At 37.3% G+C, this 25,749-nt stretch overlaps 2 protein-coding genes across 9 annotated transcripts in view; one reads left to right on the top strand and one right to left on the bottom strand.

Moving 5' to 3' along the window:
- Cryz (crystallin zeta) overlaps positions 1–5,840 on the bottom strand; it is a 24,601-nt gene extending 18,761 nt beyond the window's left edge. Inside the window, exons 1-3 of one of the 7 annotated variants that reach the window (XM_020184059.2) lie at positions 5,719–5,816; positions 5,205–5,241; positions 498–621 (exon numbers count right to left, since the gene is read on the bottom strand). In XM_020184059.2, the coding sequence (XP_020039648.1) occupies positions 498–608 (111 nt within the window). In that variant the 5' untranslated portion in view covers positions 609–621; positions 5,205–5,241; positions 5,719–5,816. Of the gene's footprint in view, positions 1–497; positions 622–735; positions 786–3,235; positions 3,481–5,204; positions 5,242–5,337; positions 5,478–5,539; positions 5,561–5,718 lie in introns of those variants that run through there. The other 6 variants (XM_020184061.2, XM_074079748.1, XM_074079747.1 and 3 more) reach the window with 6 other exon arrangements.
- Positions 5,810–25,749, top strand: Tyw3 (tRNA-yW synthesizing protein 3 homolog). Of its 2 annotated transcripts, XM_074079752.1 has the most exons (7): positions 5,810–6,132; positions 8,554–8,634; positions 10,648–10,746; positions 11,310–11,369; positions 15,150–15,221; positions 17,470–17,603; positions 24,376–25,749. In XM_074079752.1, the coding sequence occupies exons 1-7, from the start codon at positions 5,959–5,961 to the stop codon at positions 24,581–24,583; spliced, it is 828 nt and encodes a 275-aa protein (XP_073935853.1). In that variant the 5' UTR covers positions 5,810–5,958; the 3' UTR covers positions 24,584–25,749. The 2 variants fall into 2 exon arrangements, with proteins under 2 accessions (XP_073935853.1, XP_020039651.1); XM_020184062.2 differs by lacking the exon at positions 11,310–11,369.

Here is a 25,749-nt window from a genome sequence, read left to right as displayed (position 1 = left end):
CACTCTCATAATGTTTGCTAAGGAAATTAGAATTGGGAGCTGTGGAAAGTACAGTTAAAAAATACATAATTTTGAACCAAAAGGATATTTTTAAGTCACCAGAGATAATTAAGTTCTACAATTAAATTCTCTTAAATCATGTGTGAAAAAGCATGAATGCAGAAGGAAATTATCTTTCCACAATGTGCAAAATTGAAATCATGGAAGTTTGCAATATGGAAACTTATTCATAAACTACTTATGACTTCACTCAGAAATTCCAACTATTATACCATAGTTAATCCTCAACTTCAAAAATTTATTTATAACCAGAGGTTATTCCTTTTCTTAGACCTCTTCACTAATTATTATCTACGTTAATTTTGCCAGGGTTCATATGGTTCCTAATTCATTGTCTTTATAAATCATTGTTAGTTTGCTTCCTTTGAACACTAACTTGATGTGCAAGGATCTCACATTCAGTGTAATCACTGCCTTAGTAGAATGATTATTTCCACCTGATGGTCTTTTGGAGCTGGTACTACAACATCCGACTGGAGTTTCAGCACTTCTGGTCCACCAAATTCATAAACTCGAATAGCCCTCATCAATTTCTGTACAGTTGCCATGGTGATCTAGATACTGAGAAAAAAATTAATATATTATCATATTGTCTCTAAGCTATCACTATGCTTTTCCCCCTGGAGGGGCTAGATCAAACAATTTTTCAAACAACAATTTAAATCATGAGCTTACCACTGATCTCATTTCATGTTTAAGGACCTTTCATCTTACAAATCCTTCAGCTACAAAGCAAAATACTCCATATTACTTGCTGTGGGGATTCAGCGCCTTTGACAAGGGAATGAAACATGCAAACAAAAACATCTGGACAGACATAGCATGATACCATGTCTTATCTTTTCATTTGTGTGAGTTTGAATTGCAACATCTTGGAAATTTTAGGAGCTAATATCAGATTCACGAACATTTGGCTGAACAGACCTCCTTTTCTTGGATTATGAAATATTTCAAGCATAGAGAAAAGTAGTAAACAAAAAGCAAAGAATATAACAGATACATTTATACCTTTAAAAAATCTTACCTTTTTTTAACCTAAAATATTATCGATATAATTTAAGTGTACTATACCCAACTCCAAAACCATTTCTGTTCCATCCTTGCAAGAGGTGATTATTACTATAAATTCAGTGCTAAAAATTTCCAAGCAGGTTATACCACTACAACATGTGTATATATTAGTAAGCAACATGTGCTATTATTTTGCATGTTTTATAACTGTATTTAGATTTTATTGTACTTAATTCTGACATTTGTCTTTTCCTTTCAGCATTAATTTTTTTAGATTTATCCATGTTAAAATGCTTAGCTTTGTGTAGCTCATTTAATAAAAGGGGGAAACATAAAAAAATTGAAAACCCTGACTAGTATACAATCTTTGCAATCTTTTGTAAACTACAAGAACTCAGGTTAACCTTCTGTTCTACCACTGTTAATATTAAACTGAAAAGAAAACTCAGCATTAAAAATAAACCCTAAGAAAATGCAAAGAGCATTTACTATATAAAGTTATATAACTCTGGAAAATCTTCTGTATCTGCAAGACATAGAAGAGCTTTGCCTGTATCTTTATAATTTCACTTGCAAGTTATATCAATTTCTGGAAATAAACCAAATCAAATATTGTTAGATTCCACCACCACCTAGAACATTTTTGCTAACTTCTGGAACAATCATGTCACTCAAACACAAGTGTTTTAAATATCAGAGACTTGCAGAAATCAGGACCTGTGATGAAAGAATTCAGACTGTATCTGAGATTAGCATAGGACTACACAGAACAAAGGCTGTGCTGGTTATAAAATGTCATTACACTCACATGGGACAGGGAACAAACGTATTTTAGTGATGTCATTAATAGGGAGTTCTTAATATAGTTAATCAAATATTTGTGTCATTTTAAAATTTTCTAGTTACATGATTTAAAATAGTGCCTAGCACCTAGGAGAAAGGTCAATTTCCAAAGATCATTTAGCAATAATGTACCCTGACAAGAAGTCTTTGAATAGGTAGAGGCAGCTACAGGCAGAGGGCCTGAACCTTAGTGCACACTACAGTAGCAAGATGTGCAGCAGTTGTGAGGGTAGGACCATAGATATGTCAGAGACACAGGCTGGGGAAAAAGCAGCCAGTCCTACCCAGCACTCAAGCAGGGATTTTCTTAGACAAAAAGTGAAGATGGAAAGAAAATGAAACAGAAAAAGTAAAAGTAAAAGTTCCCCAGAACAGAGTTTTCCATGGTGGAAATAAGAATACTGAGATTTTTTTTTATTTCTTTTTCTCCTTTTCAACATGATGTCACAGAAAGAGTGTGGGATTTGGAATCTGACAGCCCTGTGACATCCCTGGGTTTGACTCCCACTCTATCATTTATTAGTAACATGGACTTGGGCAATAGAGTCAACCTTTTGGCCTCAGTTTCCTCATCTGAAAACTGTGCTCCCATTCAATTACTATGCTGGAGACAGGGCAAGCACCAAGCACAGGACTTATCAAACCTAGGCCTCTGCACACAGTACCTATCTCTATCCCTTTCCCATCTATTCTTTCATCCAGTTTCTTATTCATACACATATACTCCAGTCTATCATTCTATGGTCATTCTAAATTTAATACAACAATGTATACCAGACCCTGGCTATAAAAACAAGCTCTTACCCTCAAAATATTAAGCCTAGGTAATCATTTAAACAAAGCACATTAATACCAAACATTGGTTGTTACTCATTCAACATGTATTTTTTGCACATTAAATGTGAAGTACTGTGCTAAACCCAGAAAACAGAGGGCAGAGAAGAAATGCCCTATGCCCTCAGCTCTTCTGAACACTGTTCTCTCTCTCTCTCTCTCTCTCTCTCTCTCATACACACACACACACACACACACACACACACACCATGAAGATATCCTTTATGCATTCAGTGTCTACCTACATCCTACTTATTTCCTTCAAACACTCACATCTTTCTTTCCATCACAGGTATCACTACTATACTCACAATTCTGCAGTAATATAAAACAAAACTATTCTGAACTAGGATCTGTATCTTGTATCTAACACATTTACTTCCCCTACAGTTTGGCATTGGCTAAACTGGGAGAAAAGATCAAAAGAGAGAGAAGACTCATACTTAATACTGGGTTTAAGAGACCCATCTGCCTTGCCCAGTCCTACCTCTTGTCCTTGGTGCTTGTGAAGAGATAGGGCATGACCTTGACAGCCCCTCTTCTACTTTGCTTCTCTTGATCTTTCTCCCACTGAGCCTTTGCCATTCTGATTGATCAGGCTCCAATCTGCACTCACTGCCTTTGAACTAGACTACAGAATCATCATCTGTTTCCTAATACTGGTGTTACATCAAAGGGTATTACAAAAAGAATAAAACAACAGGACATACGAATAGTAATTAGGATAATTCTTAAACCCCACAATATTTGAGTTTTTCTTTACAAAAACCATGAGGAATTAAATCATTCATTTAATTATTTAATTAAATGATTTAATTATTTTCACAACAGGTAGGAAATCAATAGTTATTGAAAGTCATTTTATGCAGAAGAAAAATAAAATCACCATTTTATGAATAAGAAAATATCACAGCTGGTTGAAGTGGCTCATGCCTGTAATCCCAGCTACTCTGGATGTGGCAATGAGGACAGAGGCCAGTCTTGCAAAAAGTTAGCAAGACCCAATAAGCGAGGATGATGTTGTGATGTGATTCTGTAATTCCAGCTGTGCAGGAGGCCAGCCCTGAGCAAAAATGAGACCCTACCTGAATAATAACTCAAGTAAAAAAGGACTGGAGACGTGACTCAAGTGACAGAGCATTTGCCTAGCAAGCACAAGGCCCTGAATCCAAACCCTAATATACTCTTCAACCATCCTCCCCACCAAAATCACAAGCAGTTTAGAAACTTGAAGCATTTAAGTCCTGTACCTTAAATGCTTTTAGATGATTTTTTCTCTTTCCTTATTGTATATGCCTTTAAATCTCACCCTTGGAAAAGTTGGCATAGATCAGCCATGAATTCCTTAGAAATAAATTTTATAATGATACTGTGAAAGCAGAGCTAGAAGTATGAACTTTAACCTACAGGTAGGATCCCATATTTTATAATTAAAGCATCCATTTAAGAGCTCAAAGTTTTTCAAATGCCCACAAGTTAGGAACAAGAGAACTACAACAGATAGGAGTCTATTAGGACAGTTACTATTTCCTTATCTGTAAAAAGGGTAGACAGTACTCCCTAGCACGCGTCCTCAAGAAGGTTAAGTGCAACAACACTGTCAGAATCCTTCACAGCAAACCTAGCACACAGTAAGCTTTGTATCATTTAGACTAAATCATCTGTGGTCTCACAGCAGACAGGCAAGCCTTTCTGTTGCTTGTATTTTCTCATTCAGCTGTGGCTCTAATACTGTCTAGCCGTCAAATACACACTTTCAAAAATTACTTGGAGTACCTTGGCTTAATGTTTTTTGTTTTACTTTTTACTTCAGAATGGTTGCCAACCATACTCCCAAATCTAAGACATTCAAAATATGAAATTCTTCTAACGGTGATCTTTCCCAGGGTATACTTCAATCTGTAAGGTTTAAATGAAAAAGGAATGGGAACAATTCTAGAAGTATAGTCATAGAGTGACTAATTAATTCACAAAGCCAGAGAAAGGGCACATTATTAGATGAGAGAAGTAAAATTAGTAAGAATTTCTGGGGGGAGGGGGCTGAGAAACATTTTAAAAGAAAACCTGGAAAGAGTACCAATCATTAAATCATCACATAATTGCTGTTGCTGATCAAGAATGACTCATGGACGTATTTGGTATATTATTCTTAGCTTAGAAATACATGCATATATGCATGAATGTATGTATGCATATTCTCTTCCTGGCTGTATAATCTTGTCCCACTCTTCATCTCTTTGTTGAGGGCAAGAGGTTAATAATTCAGATAATTCTGAACCCCACGGGGGTCTGCGATGTTAGGTTTGGATGGGTGAGGCAAGCTGCTCTCCAATGTTTGGAGAGTTCAGTTCATTAGGTCAGTGACCAAAGTCACTATGGCCTCACATTAACATTTCCATTAGCAGAAGATAAAAAGTCCAAACTTTAACCTTTATATCCTTCAACCATTAACGCACCTTCTCTGGTCACTGAGCTGAGTGGCCTCTGGAAATTCTGTGAACATATAACCATGTGTTAACAGGGTGTTTTGTTATTTTTCATCTGAAGACTATTCCAGATGGAGGTCAGAGGGTCAATAAAAGTATTTACGTTTTTATCCGAAAAGAAAACTGCAACCCTGTGGGCAGGCAGGAGGAGGCCAAGAGGAAAGAGCCCTGGGAAACTAGGCAGGGCCCCTGGAACCCAGGAGGGATGGAGCCCTGGGCGACCGGTGGGCCAGCTCCGCGGGGGCAGGGGCAGGGCAGCAAGAAGGAACCCAGGACCCGCAGGGAAACCTCCCCAGCCGACTGACAGCTGGGAACTTGCTGTCCCTAGAGGAATGGCCTCCTTTGCTTTGATCCTGGAGGTTGAGGGCAGAGTCAGACAGAGGTGAGGACAGAAGTGCAGACACAATCGGCTCCTTTCCATTTGGACCAGCGGAGTGAAGATGCGCAGGCTGAACAACTCAGGGGACTGTTTTAAACCACTTACCCCGCTTCCGGAGTGAGATCAGAATCTGCTAGAACTCCCCTCGGGTTACAGCCGACCAGTGGGCCGGCTGTGGCTAACTTTTGCAGGCTCCGCCTGGCTCACGCCCCTCCCCTAACGCGGAGAGGGAAAGGCGAGTGAAGTTTGTCCATTGCTGGCCACCGCCCGCTGCAACATGGCTGCGCGCAGGGAGCGCAGAGACCCTCGTGGGAGTGGAGAGTGCGGGCTCTAGAGCCGGCGCGCATGGAGCGCAGCGCGGAGTTCCACAGGTGGAAGGAGCAGTGTCTGAGCAAAGCCGACCTCAGCCGCAAAGGCAGCGTGGACGAGGACGTGGTGGGGCTCGTGCAGCTCCTGAATGCGCGTGAGCAGTTTTTCACCACCAGTTCCTGCGCTGGCCGCGTCCTCCTTCTGGACGGGGTGAGGTCCGTGGCGCCCCGGCTCGCCGGCGTGTCTGTCTGTCCCGGTCGTGAAAGTGGGAGAATGGGGCAGACCAGAGCTTCCAGAACGGAATCACTTCGGGATCTCTTAATAGAACAGGGTATGGTAGTGTGCATTTCTGACAAGTACCCCAATGATGGCCAAAGGGGCAAGAATCTTAGAAATTCATTTTTTTTTTTAATACTAAAGGGATTTAAAGACTTTCTATCTGGCGCACTTCAATCTCACAACCAAATCATTGTTCCTACAAGAGAAACCTCACAAGAGTTAGGAAGTTCACTGCCTCCTAGTGGCCCACTCCATTCTTAGAGCTGGGGTAGTTTTTACCCAGCAGTGAACACTGTAGCATCCTGTAGGAGACAGAGGTCAAGTTCACAGGCTTTGCAGTGACGTTTGGAATCCAAATCATTTATTGGGAATATTGGCTATGAGACCTTAGGGAAGTTGCCTAAACTAAGCCCCTTCCTGTCCCATGAGTGGCGAATAATAAAAAAGTATTCGCTTTGTAGAAATTTTGTGTGGAGGAAATAGGGTCATTTTTTAGAACATTTGTCATCATGCTTGGCTCAAAGTTACCCGTGTTTCATTTTTATGAGCGTTCACAACATGGAAGATAGCCATTCATAGGTTCGTTCCGGAGGTCCAGCAATGAGCATTTGCTGACTTCCCAAATTAGTGAGGCCTATTTACTTTTACATTGTTTCCATTTCATCTTAAACACTGGCATACTTGCCCACACACACTCTCTCTTTTATTTTCCATTACCCCACCTCACCAGGATTTTTGCAGTCTTTTTCTAGTAAGTTACTGAACCACTATTCTTTCTCCTCCAAACCATGTTGCACACTAGCGATTGCCTTTTTCTGTACCACTTGAGCCAAACTCCTAGTCCTTTTGCTTTTTGTTTGTCAGAGGGTCACAATTTGACCTTGGTTGGCCTCCAACTATGATCCTCCTACCTCCACCTCCTGAGTACTGAGATTCCAGGCATGGCCACCACACCATTGCACAGATTTGCTTTTTTAAAGGAGAATACAGTTTGTCACCTGTCCTGAAATGTTTTATTATACATTTTTTTAAATCAGAAAGTCTAAACCTCTGTTGTCATACACTTTTCTGTTCTTATTTTCCACTTCTTTTCTTCATCTTTAGCTAGTTACCAAAACTGAACTATTCTTTCTAATCTTGTGCTTACTTGCTTTTGTCTAATGTTTTCCTTTCTGAAATGTTTTTCCTATCTTTGTATGTCTAAGACATGATTACAGATATCCCCTCTTCTCCCTGAGCACACATACATACACACACCAACATAAACACAAACTAACCACTTGGAAATAATGGTTGCTTCTTCTGAACTGGTTTAGGATTTTATCTGAATCTTTTCATTTATTATTTTATACCTTGCATTTCTTTTTTACTCTGCCTTATTTCAGGAAGGATTTTGAGCAACTTACAGAAAGGAAAAAAACTAATAAAACATGGGAAAATTTGGATGAAGGAAATAAGATAGACCAGAGATGATAGTAGTTCCCAAATCATGACATTACATCTTGTAAACTTGGCAAAAGTGACCCACACATAGGCTCTGAGATTGATAGCAGCCATCACAAGTTCAGATACATGAGTTACTAGTCTGACAATGAAAGCCAAAGTGATTCAGGATATATACAGTTTCTGAAGGCCAGATGGCAGAGTCTCCTGTGGCTCCATTATATAAATACTACTTTGTAAAAGTATAGTCATTTTTGTGCATGTGGTTTCCTACATTCTCTTTCCAGTGTCTTAGGATCCGTGTATACCTGGTAGAACTTTGCAAAGAAACATTTGTTAAGTTTAAATCAATGTTAAAAATTAAGTTTAATACAGAAATCACAAATATATGGCCACAGAGACCAGGAAAATATTGTAAAATATGAATATCACAGGTGTCAGTAAAGAGTGGTACGTCTTATGTGGTATTAAGGTAATATTGGCTCACAAAAGGAATTCAAGTTAATTTTCTTTTTTTTAGTACTTTGCTATCCAAATAAAACAGCTAGAATAGAACCCCTCATTAACCTTTTCCTCCAACAAAAACGTGCCCAGGCTGGGGTGGGGGGTGGCTCAGTGGTAGAACACTTGCTTAGCATTCATGAGGCCCTGTTTTCAATCCTCAGCACTGCAAACAAGCAACAACAAAATAACCATATTTTAGCAAATATTTATTGAATACCCTTACCTTTCAAATCATGTCAAGTTATTTGGGTTCAATTTTGTTTTGGACCAACTTTACTCCATAATGTATTGAATTGTGTTCAGTAATGCTTAACATTGTTAGTTTAAGAAAGCCTGTAATATTATGTATGTGTTGTACTTACTATATTTATAAATATTTTATGATAAACTATATTGTTATTTTAGGTTATAGATGGTTTCCAGGTTCAGAAACAAAACTGTTGCTGGCTACTAGTTACACACAAACCTTGTGTAAAAGAGGATGTGGTAAGTCTTTACATATACATTTATATATAAACTTTTTAATTCACAGATGCTTTTTTTTAGTATTTTTTTTTAGTTAATTGTTTTTTTTTTTTTATGACCATGGCTGGCCTTAAACTACCAATTCCTATCTCCACCTACTGAGTCCTGAAACTATGCATGGCCACAGTAACTTTAAAAACGTATGAAAAGAATAGAGTATTCAAGGTGATTTATGCATATAATTATAGTGGGTGAAGATTATAAAACCTGGAAAGCATTTATTAGTGGCTTTTTTGGGATTATAGGAGACAAAAGTGTGGACGTATAAATTTGGGTGCAAGCATAACTGCAGCTTAATGAAACACATCCTCCTGGTCATCGCAGAAAGTTCATGAAGTATGTTGGATGTTTTGGATCCAAATTTTGAATTTCAGTTCTGCTGTTTAATAAGTCTGTAATGTGGAAGAAATTACAGAAAGAGAAAGGGATTAGCCCTGTCTGTGCAACACAGGCTTCGCTGTTGCAAATAAGTCATATATTACTTACCTAGATTGCTTCTGGAATGTCTTCATATCTGCTCAGTTATTTAGTTTCCTAAATTGAAGTGTTTTGATGAGTTCATGTAAGTTTGTATTAGCCAGGCACTTTTCATTTCCAATGGTTTTAGAAGTCCAAATACATCATACATAAAAGAAGATACAGCATATTTAACTAGAAGGGACAGAGTTGGAGATGGAATCAGGCACTGCTGGTTCAGATGCTCAGATGTTGTCTTCCAACTGCTCCCTTTATGTCCGTCTTTGGGAACTGGTTCTCTGCATGTTTGCTCTTATCTTCTTCTGCTGCAGATAATCTTTGTGGCAGAAATGATAGCTGCCAGCAACCCTGGCAGAAAAAGACTATCAGAGGAAGACTCTGAGTTGTTCTACAAGGATTAGGTGTTCTTTATAGATCAATTATTTTTACTAGTGGAATGCTACAATGTCCTTAATTAGACACAGGCATCTGAGGATTCTGACATAACAGAATGATGAGTGACAGGTTCATGATTGACAGTCCTACTGGAGTCAAATAGTGTAAAGGAAGGAGGGTGCTGCTCATGATTGTTAAACAGACAGAAATTATAACTGTTTTGTACAAATTCTAGCTTAGGCAAAATATTACATGTTCATTAGGTGGTCAGGCTGTGTTGCAGTATAAATTATAACTTGAGGGTAACCAAGGTCAAAAGACAGGTAGAGCCATGCAAGAAAGAGACCAAGCGCATAACTCAAGGTTTCTAAGAACAGAAAGCATGCACTAGGCTCAAGTGGTATAATGTTTACTTACAGAAAGAGGAGAGAGATAGTACAAGATCCAGCACCTTGCAATGTGTCAGACCTCATGGCTAGCAGATCCATAACAAAGCTGATGAGGACTGAATGCACCCCACTTTGTGCTGCAGCAAAAGAGCCCTATGGGGGCTGCACAAATAAGTAAGCAATTCTAAGGAAATTTACTTGTGTCCAATACAGAGGGAAGAGGAATGTACTGACTGTGCTCTGAGTTATTTGTATGCAATATGACTTGCTAGCTTACCAGTACATCCTGTACCAAACACAAAGTCCTTGAACCCAGGGAAGGCATTAGACCTTGTTTGGACCCTTTTCTCATAATACCTATATTTCTGTCTCAATCTAACCATAGAAAATTTAAACAGTCTTCTTACTGCAGTTTTTATGTACCACATTCCTTAATAATAAGTCTGCTAGCAACTAAATAAGATAGTGTACTTTTTCAGGGTACAGTGATGGTTGGAAAATGGTACATAAGGCAGAAGGTTTGTGGTAGGTTAGAAGCCAAGTCTTAGGAAGATAACCAAATTAATAAGCTTTTGATGAAAGAGGACCAAGAAAGCAGAGGAAGAGTTATTTCAGAAAAAGGATGCTTGAGTGTGCCTAAAAATGTCTAGGAAAAATTAAAGTTATCTATGAGGCAAAGGGTCCTCAAAGGACCTAATAGTTGTGTCTGAGTTACCACTTTTTCTTCATTTAGATGGTAGCCCTGAAGAAAGCAAATGGTGATGCCGTTTTGAAATTTGAACCATTTGTTCTTCATGTGCAGTGTCGGCAGTTGGAAGATGCACAGATTCTGGTAAAATTTTGTATTTGTATCTAAATTTATAGATCTGTGAATAGATGTAATATTAAGCTTTAAATCGCCTATAAAAATAATTTAGCACTTGCTAGGCAGGCACTCTACCACTTGAACTACACCCATATCCCTTTTTTGCTTTAACTATTTTTCAGATAGAGGCTCATGTTTTTGCCCAGACTGAACTTAGACTTTGATCCTCCTACCTATGGCTTCCTAGTACCTAAGGTGGCAGGTGCATGACACCACACCCAACTTAATGGTTGACATGGGGTCAACCCCATGGAGCTAACTTTTTGCCTGGGTTAGCTTTGAACTGTGATCCTCCTGATCTCCCAAGTAGCTGGGTGGCTGAGCCACCATGCTCAGCCTCTGCTAGTATTTTATTTAATGATTTACTCATCTGTCTGATCAGTCTAGTTACTTGTTTTTATTATTAGGTAAAAAGAGTACCTAATAATCACTAGCAAAATATGACATCCAAATTGTTCCTGTTTTCTTCCTTAATCTACCTTAATCTTACCGTGTTAAATTTTACTTTAACACTGTATCTTTGCTTTTAGGGAAAATACTGTGGGACCACATGTAAAATTAAGTGTTTTAAAGAATGTCTTTCTCATCACGTAAGTGAGTATTAGGTAAACATTTGTTTAGCTTTGATTCTCTATTTCATCTCCCTGTTCATTTTTAAACGTTTTATAAGTTACATATAAAATTAGGTCACATTATAAGCATTCATTTAACAAGAATGCAGAGTCCCAGTTTGTGAACCATTAGATGAGAGCGATGAACAAGATTAGAGACTGTTTCAGTTCCTCCCTCAAGGTTTGGAGACAACAGAGACAAATAACTAAAACTGAATAGGCAAATAAAAAAAAGAACTGCAAGGTGCAGAATGTCCTTAGACGAAAAGAAGAAGCTGGCAATAGGGAATAGCATGAGGACAACCTTACATACAGCTTGTCACTCAGAATAGAGTTCTTTAGTCTAAAACTAAAAAGGACTGGAAAGAACTGGGCCCGTAAATGGAAAATGAACACTACAAGCAGATACCAAGTGTTTAGTACAGTTTCAGAAGCAAGAAAGAGCTTTGAGTGTTTGCAGAAAAGAAAAGGGAGAGCCAACCTAGAGAAGGTGAGAGAGGGAGACTGGCACCAGGTTGAGGGCCTTGCAGACCAGGAAAAAGAGTTTGGATTGCTTTCTGAGTGCAGGAAAAAGTTGTTGAAGGGACAATTACTGAGGGGCATTGGGCAGTTTGATGAGTTTGTGTTCTGAAAGCCTCAGCTGTGCTCCAGTGTAGTGGGAAAGTTGGAAGCAGTGGTGGCTTGGACTGAAGAGACACTGAAAAAGGTGAAAGGGGACAGGTTCAAAATATATTTTAGTGTTTGAATCAACAGACTTGTGATGTTCCTGTGGAAGGCATCCTGGGGAAGGCAGCTTGAGGAAGGAGGAAAGGAAATCAAAGACAACCCTTAGGTCTGGCCTGAGTGTCTGCATGTTTAGTATGCCCTTTACTCAGATGGGGACTGCTAGAGTTTAAAAGGGTAGAACTCAAATATTTAGGTTATATGTTAGATGTGAAATGTGTTTGACACCTGGTTTAGATGCCAGATAGCTATCTGCTAGGGCTGCCATAATGAAATACCAAAGGCTGGATAACTTAAATTTATTTTCTCACAGTTCTAATGCTGGAAGTCCAACATCAAGGTGCCAACATCATGGTTGGTTTCTCCTCAGGCCTTTCTCCTTGGTTTACAGAGAACCATTTTCTACTTGTGTCTCACATGCCCTTTTCCTCAGTGAGTATACCTCACAAATATCTCTTCCTTTTCTTTTAAAGATACCTGTCCTATTGATTTAGACTCCCACCAGTCTAAATCAACCCTGCCACTTTAAAGGCTGTGTCTCCAAATTCAGTTACCTTGGGAGTTAGTGGTTCAACATACAGATTTTAAAACCCTGTGGACTCAATTTCTTCCATAACAACACCTAAATGAAAATTTTAAGTAGGTGCTTGTATAGAAATTTGGAACTAAGAGGAGCAGACTAGACTGAAGATAACCTAGTACTTAAGGCAAAGGGCCCAGACAAAACCATCTGTGGAGAAAGTACCAAAAAGAAGAGAGAATAGGGCCCGAGGAGCAGGAACACTTACAGATGTCCTTAAAACACAGTGTTAAAGAATTCAGTGGTTAGCGGAATCAGTCCCAGCCTCCCACGTGGACTTAGATCTGTCCTTATTTTGTTCCCTCATTGTACCAGAATATATCATAGATGCTACTCAAACCTTTTCAGACTCCTGTTTCCATACCCAGGTCCTGTTCTGAATGCTCATCCTAATTGGGCTCAGCCATGATCTTCTGGGTCAAAGCCTCTGGAAAACTTAACATTCAGGGACCAATTGCAATAGAACTAGAGAAACTAAGAAATTCCTTCATTCACAACTCTTTATGAGCACATGCAAGGCAGTCTGTTAAATACTAAGAAAAAGTAGAAAAATGATAGCTACTATCTCTCTCCCTAAGGAGCTAATTTTTGTATTCCAGGAGAGAAAGATACACAGTAAGCAGATAGACAACAAAATTTCTTGTTGGGAAAGTGCTATGTTGGTGATTAGCACCATATTGTACTAGACAGTAATGGAAGAAGTGTACTTTAAAGGGAGTAGCTAGAGAATGCCTTTTTGAGTAGACAGCATTGAGTGGGAACATATGAATGACAAGAATCCAGTTCCAGAAAGAGTCAGGTAGAGGTATTAGCAAAACTAAAGTGGCTGACTCAAGAAAGGGTGGAGTATTCAGAGAGCAGAAGGGAAGCCAGATGAGGTTAGAGAAAAAGGCAGGGGCCAGATCAAATAGAGTTTGGATTCCATCTTTGGCTGGTCTGTAAGGATGGTCTAGAGCAGGCAAGAGTGAAAACAGACTAATTAGGAGACTGCTGCAGAAGTTGAGGAAAAGATGATGGGGACTTGAACCAGAGGAGGCAGTGGATATGGAGTGAGGTAGGTGAATATGAGGTATGTTTTGAATGTAGAATCAATAGGAACTGGGTAAAGGAGACAGAGTAAAAAACACCAAGGCTAACTACATTTATAGTCAGCACGTACATGGATGGTAAGAGACTGGCTGTGAGAGAAATAGCTTTATGAAAGGTAAAATCAACTTTAGGCTAGAAATTTGAAATGAAAATGGGTTTATCTATCTATCTATATATTGATATATATGGAAAAAGATAGAATCTCAAAAGGAGAGCATATGCTGGAGGCATGGCTCAAGGGGTAGAGCACCTGCCTAGCCAGTGTGAAGCCCTGAGTTCAAACCCCAGTACTGCCAAAAATAAAAAAGGAGAACATGTACTTGGAGCAAGGTTCTCAACTTTTACACTGTTAGGTTTTGGGCAAAATAGTTGTGTGGCACTGTCCTATGTATTACCCATTATGTCTGTGCACCGCCCCCCCCACCCCCCCCAGAAAAATTTGTCCTGCAGTTGTGACAGCTTGGCAATCATCAGTGTCTCCGAACACTGCAGAATGTCCACTGGGTGACAAAATCATTCCTGAGTAAGAACTAATGACCTGGAAAAATGAAAATGCCCATATTAGGTCCCCAGGGCCCCATTTAGTGACTTAGATATTTAGAGACTGGCAAATCAAAAATAACTCCTAAGTTCAGAATCTTTGTGCTTTATATGTTTTTCTTATATTATTTCAGTAAGGTTTTCTTTAGAGTTAAAAAGGACATTGGCTGGACATGGTGATCCACACCTGTAATCCCAGCGACTCAGAAGTTGGAGATAGAGGATCACCATTCAAGGCCAGTCCAGGCAAAAGTTAGTGAGATCCTTTCTCAAAAACAAACTGGGAGTGATGTGCATGCCTGTGATCCCAGCTACTCAGGATGCACAGGAGGATCACAGTTGGGAAAAAGCATAAGACCTTATTTGAAAAGTAAACTAAAAGCAAAAGGACAGAGGACATGTCTCAAGTAACAGCCTGCTTTCTAAGTGTAGGGCCCGGAGTTCAATCCTTAGTACCACTAAAAAAAGAAAGAACCACATTCAGGTAAGTTCTGTTCTTAAAGAAAATGCTTTCCTCATTTAGAAGAGAAATTTTGTTTGTTTTGTTTATTTATATAACATGGTTACAGGAATGTTTGGGATTCATCTTCTGCTTTATATAAACAATCACTAGCCAAATGTCTTTGTCTTATTAAATTCTAGATTTACTCTTGCTCAATGACACTTCTTGTCTAATAGGAATTTAGATAGGAATTTAAATCATAGTCTATACAGCTTAAAATCCTTACTGGGTTTTGGGATTATATATGTTCCTACAATTTATGGAAGTGAACCTATAGTCTGATTAGCTAGAATACCAGAATTTAACAAGTTTTGTTTTCTTACAGCATTCAGTGGCAGTTGATTCTGGTTTCAGGAACTCTGGCATCACAGTGGGAAAAAGAGGAAAAACTATGTTGGTAAGATACCTTTTGGAAAAAAAAGCAGTTCTTTGAGTGTGAAATGATCCAGAATATTGAATAAGTTTCTAGTTAGAGTCTTGTCTCTATTCTCTTTTTCAAATTATCCTGCCCAAAAAAGTGGCCTACTCTCTTTCCTAGAGGACATAGTCCAGAGTTTTTATATTTGAAGTGCTATTTTATAGTCTTCTGCTCCACTTAACATTTAATCTGATTCTCTACTCATATCTTCCTAATCCTGAGGAGTCAAAGCCCAATGTAATAAGTACCATATTATAATGTCAGGAGCCCTATAGGCATCTGAAATCTTCTCTCCTGATTCTGCTCGACCACAGCTATGCCATATGAACTCCTGTAAACTCCTTAATCCCTTAAGGTCTAAATCTTCTTAGTCCTATCAGAGGTCCAACAAACTACTGTCCTAGCACCAAGTAGAACCCACAGGGGGCCAGATCCCCCTATACCCAGTTATTAACTATTGGATATAATTAATATCCAATATTTGGATATTTGGATGTTTGGTGCCACAGTGGCAAAAGTGAGTAGTTGGACAGAAAATGTATGACCCACAAAGTCAAAAGTATTTTTTTAACTGTCCTTTTGCAGAAAAAGTTTGCCAGCCCTTGGAATAGATGATCTTTAAGGCCCCTAAATCCCACTTTTTTATTTTTTGGTCTTTTCCTGGCCAAGCCAACCTCTAGTTCTTTTGCCCAATTCTAATCCTATGGTATTTACTATTTGGCATGGCACGTATTGCTTATTTTTGAACGGTGTTAGATTGCCCTCTATTTGAGCTCCCTAGACTTTTTCTATTTTTAACAAATAGCCTATTTCCAAAATAGAGACGGCTTACAAAAGAAGAAACCTATGAAGCATGACTAAGTAGAAAATGAAAGCCCTCTTACTAGTTTGTGTTCCCACCACACTGCATCTGGTGCCAAGCAAGAATGCAGCTATTTTTTCTTCTTTCTCTCCTTTGCCCTATGTATCCAACTAATCACAGGTCCTATTATTTCTCCTTCTCATTTCTCACACCTAACCCTATCCCCAACCCTCTGCCACTGACCCTGTTTCAGCCTGCATTGTTCCTCACCTCAGTCTTTATAGCTGTCTCCTGCCTGGTCTTTTTCTATAGGTCTTCTCCTTGAATCCCTCCAACCAATACTTTCAGAATTCCCCTTTAAAAAACTCAGGGTCTCCAGTGATTTTCCCAAACTATTTTGCATATGTCTGTTTGTGTTCAGGTCCTTCTAGAATACTTATGCTCCAGCCAAATACAACTTTTAGTTTTTTCCAAATGTGTCATGCTGCTCCGTGTCTCTGTGCCTACAGATAAGTTGCTCCTCTGGCTGGAATGCCCCCCATCTGTTTTTATGTCTGGTATCATTGCACTTTTCCTTTAAAATCCCTTCAAATGCTGTCTCTCCCATAAAACTGAGTCCTCATACTTAATTAGTTGTTCCTCTTCCACATTCATTTGAATTATGTGTATGTATGTCTCACATGTCATAACACCATGTTGCGTTGGAATTCTTTATTCCTGTGTTTATTTCCTGTGCTGAAGTATGAGCTCTTTAAGGAAGGAAGGTCATATTCTTCTTGTGTCTTCACACCGTACAGAAGGCCTAGAATATTGTAGATACGTGTAGAGATTTATTAAGTGAGTTTTTATTCTTCATAGTAGTTCTTGTAGCATTTTTGTTGCTTAACCTCTGTCTGGTGTATGGATCTACTTGGGATGTTGAGTGTTCTATCAACAGTATTGCTAAGTTTGGCAGCCTTAGAGCACTCAGAAAGCAGCTACGTTGTGTGATGGAGGGGGCATGGTTTACTGTTGTAACCTATTCAGCTCAAGTAGCACTAAGAGACTCTGGCATCCAGGCCTGTTTGATTTTCCCTTGAGGGTTCTGTTGAGGTTTCATTTATTTCTTTGCTTTAAATTGTGTATTAAAGTTTTCTAAGCCATAGTGAGATTGAATCTGCTCAAAGTTATTGGATTTTTGATATTATCTGCTTCTCTGAAAGATAATGTGTAGAGTATCTTTCTTTAGCAATGATTGTATATGTTGAGAAAATCTATTTAATCTCCTTGATTCAACTGTGTTCAGATAAATTATATAAAAGCACAGACTTACATGCTATAATGGAACTAAACTGTTTAAACCCAGTCCCAAAAGGAACTTTTCTTTAGTTATCTTCCATGTCTCTAGCATATAAGTCTTCATCTTTAAACTGATTTTCCTTGTAGGCTGTCCGGAGTACACATGGCTTGGAAGTTCCATTAAGTCATAAGGGAAAACTGATGGTGACAGAGGAATATATTGACTTCCTGTTAAAAATAGCAAATCAAAAAATGGAGGAAAACAAGAAAAGAATTGAAAGGTATAATTAATCGGATATCTCTTATTACTCTTACATGCCTGTGCCATCCTTAAAAACATTAGTGCAGATGATCTTTAGTTGACATTCTCAATGCTTGTCTGCTTGTAACCTTATGAATAAGGAAAAGATGATTGAGGTCATAGATGAAAGTAACCAAAACTGTAATGGGCTCTAAGTGGAACCTAAAGGGGAGGCCACCTGGAGATAGGTGGACTTGTGACCACTAGAAACAGGCATTGCATAGAGAGTGTAATCATTTAGGAAAGAGCCTAACTGATAAGTTGATAGCTGCAGAGAAATGTGTGTACTAACCCTGGTTGTGACTCACCAAGATTACCTAGAATCTCCCTGCAAGAACAGCTTGGTTAATTTTAGTCCAATTAGTGTTTTGGTCCCTATGCTAGCTCAACATCCAACTCTTCTCATGAATTACATCTAGAATTGCCATTAGTGGCCAACTAGGAAGGGGTATGGTTATAAAACTCGTCCATTACTTTATTTTTCAACATTTTCCTAAGAACAGAGTTTATATAGAAAGAAAAAAACCATTATATCTCCTTTCATACATGAAGCTAATACTACTGAACTTCCATTGGCAAGTTGTACATTTCTGAGTTACTCAAGGAATGTTGGCCAATTTGATGTCATTTATGTCATTTCCTTTTTTTATTTCTAGAAATAAAACAACTTTCTATATCCCTTCAGCCACCTCACATCCAGTCCATTACTGGATGATTCTAGTATGTCTCTCTGCTAAGTGATTCTTATATCAGAATCAGAATCATGGCCAAAGTGCAAAGGAATCCTGTTGCTTAATTTGCAGTCTTAAAATTCCTTAACACCTAGAACTTTTATGAGCAGCTAAGACCAAAAGTGTCTATGATAGCAATGGAACATGGTGAAAAGAAATAGAATTAGTTTTCAAAGGTGAAACTGGGTTCAAATCCTGGTTCTACCAAATTACTTAACCTGGTTCCACCAGATTACTCTCTTGGCTTTGTTTTTCTTGTCTCTTGCTTGAGGGAAATACCTACCTTAAAAAATAACTGTTAGTATTCAATAAATAACACATGTACCATAACTGGCCCTCCCTGTCTCATGGACTCTCAGAATAGAATAACCCTTCTCTTGCTTCAGTCACTCAAGAAGAATAAACCAGTAACTACATTAGTACTAACACCCAGACTTTCTCAATCAGATTCCTCATTTGAACCATAAAATTCACAAAATTAATCATGTGGCTATGTTTCAGTTCTTCCAAGGATAGCAAGTGGCATGTACCATTTTACATATATTGGAGAGAAGTTAATTCATTACATGAAGTGGATATCTTAGAGTATTAATGCTTAATTTTCTAGCTAAACCTTGGTTGAGGAAAACTATAACTGTAAAAACCTGGCCACTGCCAGGCACCTATGGCTCATCTCTGTAGTCCTTGCTACTCAGGAGGCAGAGATGAAACAGATCATGGTTTGAAGCCAGCCTGGCCAAATAGTTCATAAAGACCCTATCTCAAAAAAACCCAACACAAAACACGGCTTGTGGAATGATACATGTGGTAGAGCACCTGCCTCAAAAGCATGAGGCCCTGGGTTCAAACCCCAGTACTGCCAAAAACCTGGCACAAAGCATAAACATTCTAAGTAAAATGATGATGTCAGATAACAACTGAACAGCATCTAGCTACTCACCAGACTGTAGATTTGAACCACACATAAGCACTTATGGTGCCATTCCAAATGTTTACTACATTTGTTAGACAGAACCCAGTGAGGCTATTTGCTAAAACATACAAGGTAACAAATCACTTTTCTCTGTTTCCTTACTTGAATTTCAACAAGATTATAAATATAGCACAATATCAAGTAACTATACACCTGGCGAAGTTAATTGAGTCACATTCACCACTATAAAATCAAATTAAATGCTTTAAATCCATTAACTCAAAAATATGTTTTAAGATTATAGTATGCATGCTGCTATCAAGAGAGCCACACTCATCATATAAAATCAGAGAAAAATTAAAGAAGGGTGAAAAGTGTCTTAAGATACTGATTAGAAGATTACATGTGGATTCAGAAAGTGTGAACAAATTAGAGAGCTCTTTTGGGAACAGCTGTATATTCAGCCAAATGCAGAAAAAGAGCTACCTTCTGGTGGTGAAGAGAAAAAAATAATAAACTCTGGAGGTGATGAGTTATGCAGTCAGACAGGGAAGACTAAAATTGTTTTGTCATAAGACCAGTTTCACAATTCACATATCTATAAAAGAATTATAAAAACTCAGAAGATCCTAATATATGACTTTACAACATCAATAAATATTCTGGAAATAGGGAAATCAGTGTTAGGAGATAATACATTTTTCATAGAAAAAAGTTCTTGTCTCAAGCCTACTCTTGATGGGAAGAGACATATCGAACAGCAATAGCTGAGTTCCTGTGGTTTCTGGAACTGAGCAAGACAAGGCCTGTGAAGGGCAGCCTGCTTTATAAACAACCAATTTGGAGACTGGAAGAGACAGGGACTGACACCAGACATAGTAAGACCATTTCATACATAATGATTTCCAGGTGAAAAGTACAAAGCTTGGAGATCTATTTACTAACTACAAGAGAAAGGTTTTCTTTGTGTTTATTAATAAGAGGTCAGGACACACAAAACAGATGAAACCACCATTTGGCTATGAGCAGAATGAAATTAACCATGCTCTTCTTTTCATCAATTATGAAATAAGAAAATGTTAAATAAAACATAGAATAAAAGGGCAGAATATATTGGCATATAATATTGTTAAGAATAAAGAAATTTGAAAGACAATAATTGAATCTATTTCCAGTGGTTGTTTTTTTTAAACTCTTTTTTACTGTGGTAAAATATGTATACCATGAAATTTACCACTTTAACCTATGACTTGAAGTACATTGCATTGTTATATAATAGTTACTACTATCCATCTTCAGAACTTTTTCATCATCTTAAACAGAATCTCTGTACCCATTAAACAATTGCTACCCCCTGCCACCATTCCTCATGCCCCCATCCCCTGGTAAACACCATTTTATTTTTTGTCTCTGTGAATTATGACAGGTACTTCATGTAAATGAGATCATATATTATTTGTCCTTTTGAGTTTGGCTTATTTCACTTAATTAATGTCATAAAGGTTCATCCTTGCTACAGCATGTATCAGTATTTCTTTTCTGCTTCAGGCTCAGTAACACTCCATTATATTTGTAGACCATGTTTTTGTTTTTATTCATCTGTCAGTGGACATTTAAATTGTCTCAGCCTTTTGCCTACTGTGAATAGTGCTGCTCTGAGCATCAGTGTCCAAGTATCATTCAAGTCCCTGCTTCAGTTCTGGATATACACCCAGAAATGCAATTGCTGGACTGCATCTTAAGTCTGCATTTAATTTTTTCAAGAGCCACAGTACTGTTTTTTTAACAACAGCTGAACCATCATACATTACCACCAGCAGTGAGAAATTGGAAACATAACCTTGTCAACACTTGACAAGGTTATTTTCCAAATTTTACTAAAAGCCATGCTAATAGGGTGTGAAGTGGAATCTCATTATATAGTCTTGCTTTGCATTTCCCTAATAATTAGTGACATTTAGAATCATTTCATGTGTTTATTGGCCATATGTCTGTCTGTCTTTAGAAGAATAACCTATTCAACTCATTTGTCTATTTTTTAATTGGATTATTTGGTTTTTTGTTATTTAGATGCAGGAGTTCTTTATATTGTCCAGATATTAATAATCTCTTATCAGATATATGATTTGCAGATATTTTCCCCATCCTGTGGGTAATCTTTTCATTCTCATGGAAGTTTTTTGATGTATAAGAATTTTAAATTTTTATGAAGTCCAGTTTTTCTGTTTTTTTCTTTTGTTGCCTATGTTTTGGGAGTCATACAGAAGAAATTGTTACTAAATTCAGTGTCATGAAGCTTTTGCATTATTTTATAGTTTCAGTTTTTACATTTAGATCTTTGGGTCATTTTGTGTTAACCAATGGGTGATTTTTAATATTAGTAAATAGTAACTAGGTGGCTGAGTGAAGAGCTGATGAAACTTTTTTTTTTCTTCTGGGAAACTCTTTGCTCTGCCACAATCACCTCTCTGAGTTGCAGTGAACTCTATGTGAAACCCAGTCCATCTCTGTTCTGAGTCTCTTCCAGGTTAGATAATATATGATTATTGGCAATAAGGATGCCAGGTATTTCCAGAATAGCCTTTATTTCATCATAAAAGTGATAGATTATGTGAGGATGAGTCACATTTGTGTGTTGTTTCAACAAATATTTACATAGGGACCTATAAATTTTAAAGCATTGTTAAGGCATTGAAATTCAGAGATGAATCTGAGGTTGATTCTGCTGAGACAGCTTTTATGGTAGCATAATTGGGATTTCAGACAGGCACATAAATATAATTCAGCTTGGAAAGTGACAAGTACCCTAAGAATGGTACAGAATGCTCTAGGATTTCAAAAGAGGAAGCAGTGAAGTTCATTTGTGCACGGAATTGTAATCAACGAAAGCTTTTCAAAAGAAGTCAGTAAGCCGGACCTTAAAGGGAGTCAGGGCTTTAATAAGAAGAACACTGGGGTTGGGGAAATTGCATGATATATAAAAGTAACAGGAGAAGAAAAAGGGGTGGTAAAAAATGTTAAAAAGGAAAGAAAAGGAGAGATTAAGAAAGAGCAATAATATAAATGGGGTGAATTCGAATTTGATCAAAATACAAATATCACAATGGAACCCCTGTGTACAGTTAACATATGCTTATATAAAAGAAAAAAAAGGATATTAAAAAAAGAAAAAGGGATGATAATACTTGATCCATAAGTAGGGATTAGTGAATGATTTGCTTGAGGTAGAAGGTAAGAGGAGGAAGAGTTTTTGCTGCTTCCCTTCCTGCCTGTGGTGCTCCTTGGCCTCCTTGTGAATCTCTTTTTGTTGTACGTCTTTGTTAAATGTTGTTCTGTAAGATTCTGTCCTTGACTCATGGCTTCAGCTCCTTCCACACATACTGGCAGGTCTTCCAAATCTCAGTTAAAGCAATGTGACTTCCATTATCTTAGCTTTTTCAGGGTGTGTCCAGTGTGGCTTTACAGCTTCCCTAAGAAGAGCCTTTCCAAGGAGAATCTAGTCTAGTCACTGAATTAAAGAAAGAAGAAAGTTGATCAAAACAGCCATCCATAATTATCAACAAACCTGTTAATATAAAAAATTTCTTGTTATAGTCTCATAATCACATATAAAGGTAAGACAAGATCCCTATAATGATAAAGGAGTTTTCAGCTTCCAGATCATTCTAATTTAGGACCTAGGAAAATACATTCATAGCTACGTTTTTAAATCAGTAGTTATTCATCTATTTATTCAGCACATCCTTACTGAATATGCCAGCATATACTACATGCTAAGAATATAACAGAAAACAAGTAGAGTCCTTTGTTGCATGAAGTCTACATTCTTTATAGGTTAGAGAATGTATTCTTGTGAATAAGACAATGGATGCACTTTTGTAAGGGCAGAAATCTTTCCTAGTCATTATTGAGAACTCACTCTGTTCTGCACTGTGTTAGGTACTTACCTGTCTCATCTGTAATCTTTTGACAGCTCCACTTGATACACATAATACCTAGTTTTGTAAATGAGGAAATCAAGACTCAGTAAAGTTCATTGGAATTGGCCAGCCTCAGCTTTCCAAGTGGAAGGCTGCTGTTAAACACATTGCTACCCCATGACACCTGCTACCTTCCAACATTTACCAAGGACTACTGCATTGAGCAGAGAATTAATGTTGTGTGCTAGCATGGCTGCAGACAGGAAATGAGGCCCAATTTGCAGGGACCATATAGGGTATTGTATCACAAGTTCAATAATAGACTCCAGTGGAAAAGTGAACAAAGAAAAAGAACAATTTACATTTAATCTATTCAAATAGCTAACAAATGAAAAATCAATTTACTTATAAACAAAGAAAAATTAAAATAAATAATTAGATACATTTTTACCTATCAAAGTTAGGGCTTTTTTTTTGATGGTAATAGTCAATCTGAGTGAAGTGGTTCCTCTCAAGTACTGCTATTAGAAGCATATTTTTGTGAGCATCCATTCTGGAAAATAGGTGATATTTGTCAAGTGCCTTAAAATTTTTATATCATTTAACCATGTAATTACACTTTTTGGTGTCACACCTAAAGAAATAGCTAGAAACTCAGATCACATCATTTTCAAAAATGTTTTATCATTTTGTTGTTTATATCTGTTATATCCTAATTATATAAAAATAGGAATGCATTGTGTAAATACTTTGAGACCGCATTCATAAACTGCAAAGAAAAAAATTGAAAGTGGTTTTTTCTATATAGTGTGTAGAGGTGATCTGTATTTGTAGCCTTGTGTAGTTTTCAAATTATCTAAAGTGAGCTTCTTTCACTTAGAATTTTTAATAAAATAATAATTTCTGGGCTTTTTTAAACTCTCTTTGCTTGATCCTTACATCTTGGTACAATTTGAGGTTGGCTACAGGTTTTCAAGAAGCAATTCCAACCCACTTAATAAAATGTATTTCTTTTCTTAATTGAACAATGGCAAAGGGAAGAAGCTTTTTACTTCTTTGACTTTTTTTTATACTTATAAGGAAAATATGGGGTGTTTTTTAATTTACATAATCAGTAAGTTCTAAATATATTTCAGTCACTTGCTTTCAATACACACAGATAAAACAGTAGTACTTAATTCTTCATAGGTTTTACAACTGTCTACAACATGCCTTGGAAAGAGAAACTGTTACCAAGACCAAAGAGGAAAATAAATCATCCACCCGTACTTACAAGAAAAAAAGAAACCCAGAAAAAGCACATGGCAAATATATTGCTAAAGAAAATGATGAAAAGCTTGAAAACGATGATGGTGATCCAGAATTCAGTCTTACTATCTTCCCTGAAGATTACTAAGATTTGGTTGTGAAGTGTTTTGGTAAACTAATATTTCTGAAAGACTTTAGAAAGTTGCTTTTTGTAAGAGTATATTAATTTTATTGAGTATATCATCCAGAAAATACTTAATTTCTCTTCGTTTTAGAGAACTCCATCTTAAAAGTATAGATGATTTTTAAAAATAGTCTTGTGTAAAGTTTGCTTGTTTAATCTTACCTTTTGTAGGCACAGAGAGAGTCATTGCAAAAATGAAATTAATGACTTTCAATGCCTCTCTTTTTTGTTGTTTCAGTTTCAATTTCTATTTCTATGAAATAGAAAAACCAAATATAATACCCTGTGAAGACAACCCTAACATTATGGACATTTGGGTAAAAGTCATAGTAACACTCCATTTATTTTTAACTTTGAAACGTTCTTAAGCTTTTAGAGAGAGGAAGGTCAGAGTTTACTTGGAGTCCAGTGACAAGCCTTTTCCTCCTTTTAGACCTTACAGATAAAACAACTCCTGCCATTTTTGTTCAGGGCAAAACATGTTCTTTCTCATGAACCAGAGCTAACCAACAGCACAGTTTTTGAAACACATGCACATAGTTTTTCACTAATGCTGATCAGACATCCTAGTAGAATAAATGTGCTATGGAAAATTGCAAGGATCAGAAGCCTTGAGTTTGAATTCTGAAGTTGGATCCTTAAGCAAACTGCTTCATTTCCCAGAGCTTCCGTTTCATGCTCTTCTGCATAATAGCAATTCTAATACCTGCCTTTTTTTGCACTGCAGGAGTATCACAGGACCAGGTTAAAAATGTGATAACATTTGCTAATAGACCATTATGCATATATGTTACAATTTATTTTCATTACAAAATGAAGGTCATTTTATACTATATTTTCAGAATGTACCAAATCCTAAAAATTACATATTTAAGAAGAAATGACTAGTTAGTCATAGTACTAAAATAATAAGATAAAATACCAGAGTGTCAAATAAGAAACATGTAAGGTAGTAAGCATTGAGTTATGGTTCTGGAATTTCCTAATATTTTTACAATTTGTGTAAGTCTCAGCTTTATATAAATTATGTATAGATTTCCCTCCAGATACTCTATGTACTCATTTTTAAAATATGTTGATTTCATAGATCTACTGTCCTCTCAATAAAATCATCAGAGTTGGTCTCCAAA

The sequence above is a fragment of the Castor canadensis genome, chromosome 7, assembly GCF_047511655.1.
Source record: "Castor canadensis chromosome 7, mCasCan1.hap1v2, whole genome shotgun sequence".
Classification (NCBI taxonomy): domain Eukaryota; kingdom Metazoa; phylum Chordata; class Mammalia; order Rodentia; family Castoridae; genus Castor; species Castor canadensis.
The sequence above is the reverse complement of the archived record's forward strand: the minus strand, read 5'-3'. Positions and strand labels throughout refer to the sequence as shown.

What these genes read in the sequence shown, in the direction of transcription:
- Tyw3 (XM_074079752.1), top strand. Translation starts at nt 5,959, where the DNA reads ATGGAGCGCAGCGCGGAGTTCCACAGGTGGAAGGAGCAGTGTCTGAGC. An exon ending in CTTGTGTAAAAGAGGATGTG is followed by an intron (nt 8,635 to 10,647) that starts GTAAGTCTTTAC and finishes TTCTTCATTTAG; the next exon opens with ATGGTAGCCCTGAAGAAAGC. An exon ending in AAAGAGGAAAAACTATGTTG is followed by an intron (nt 15,222 to 17,469) that starts GTAAGATACCTT and finishes TTTTCCTTGTAG; the next exon opens with GCTGTCCGGAGTACACATGG.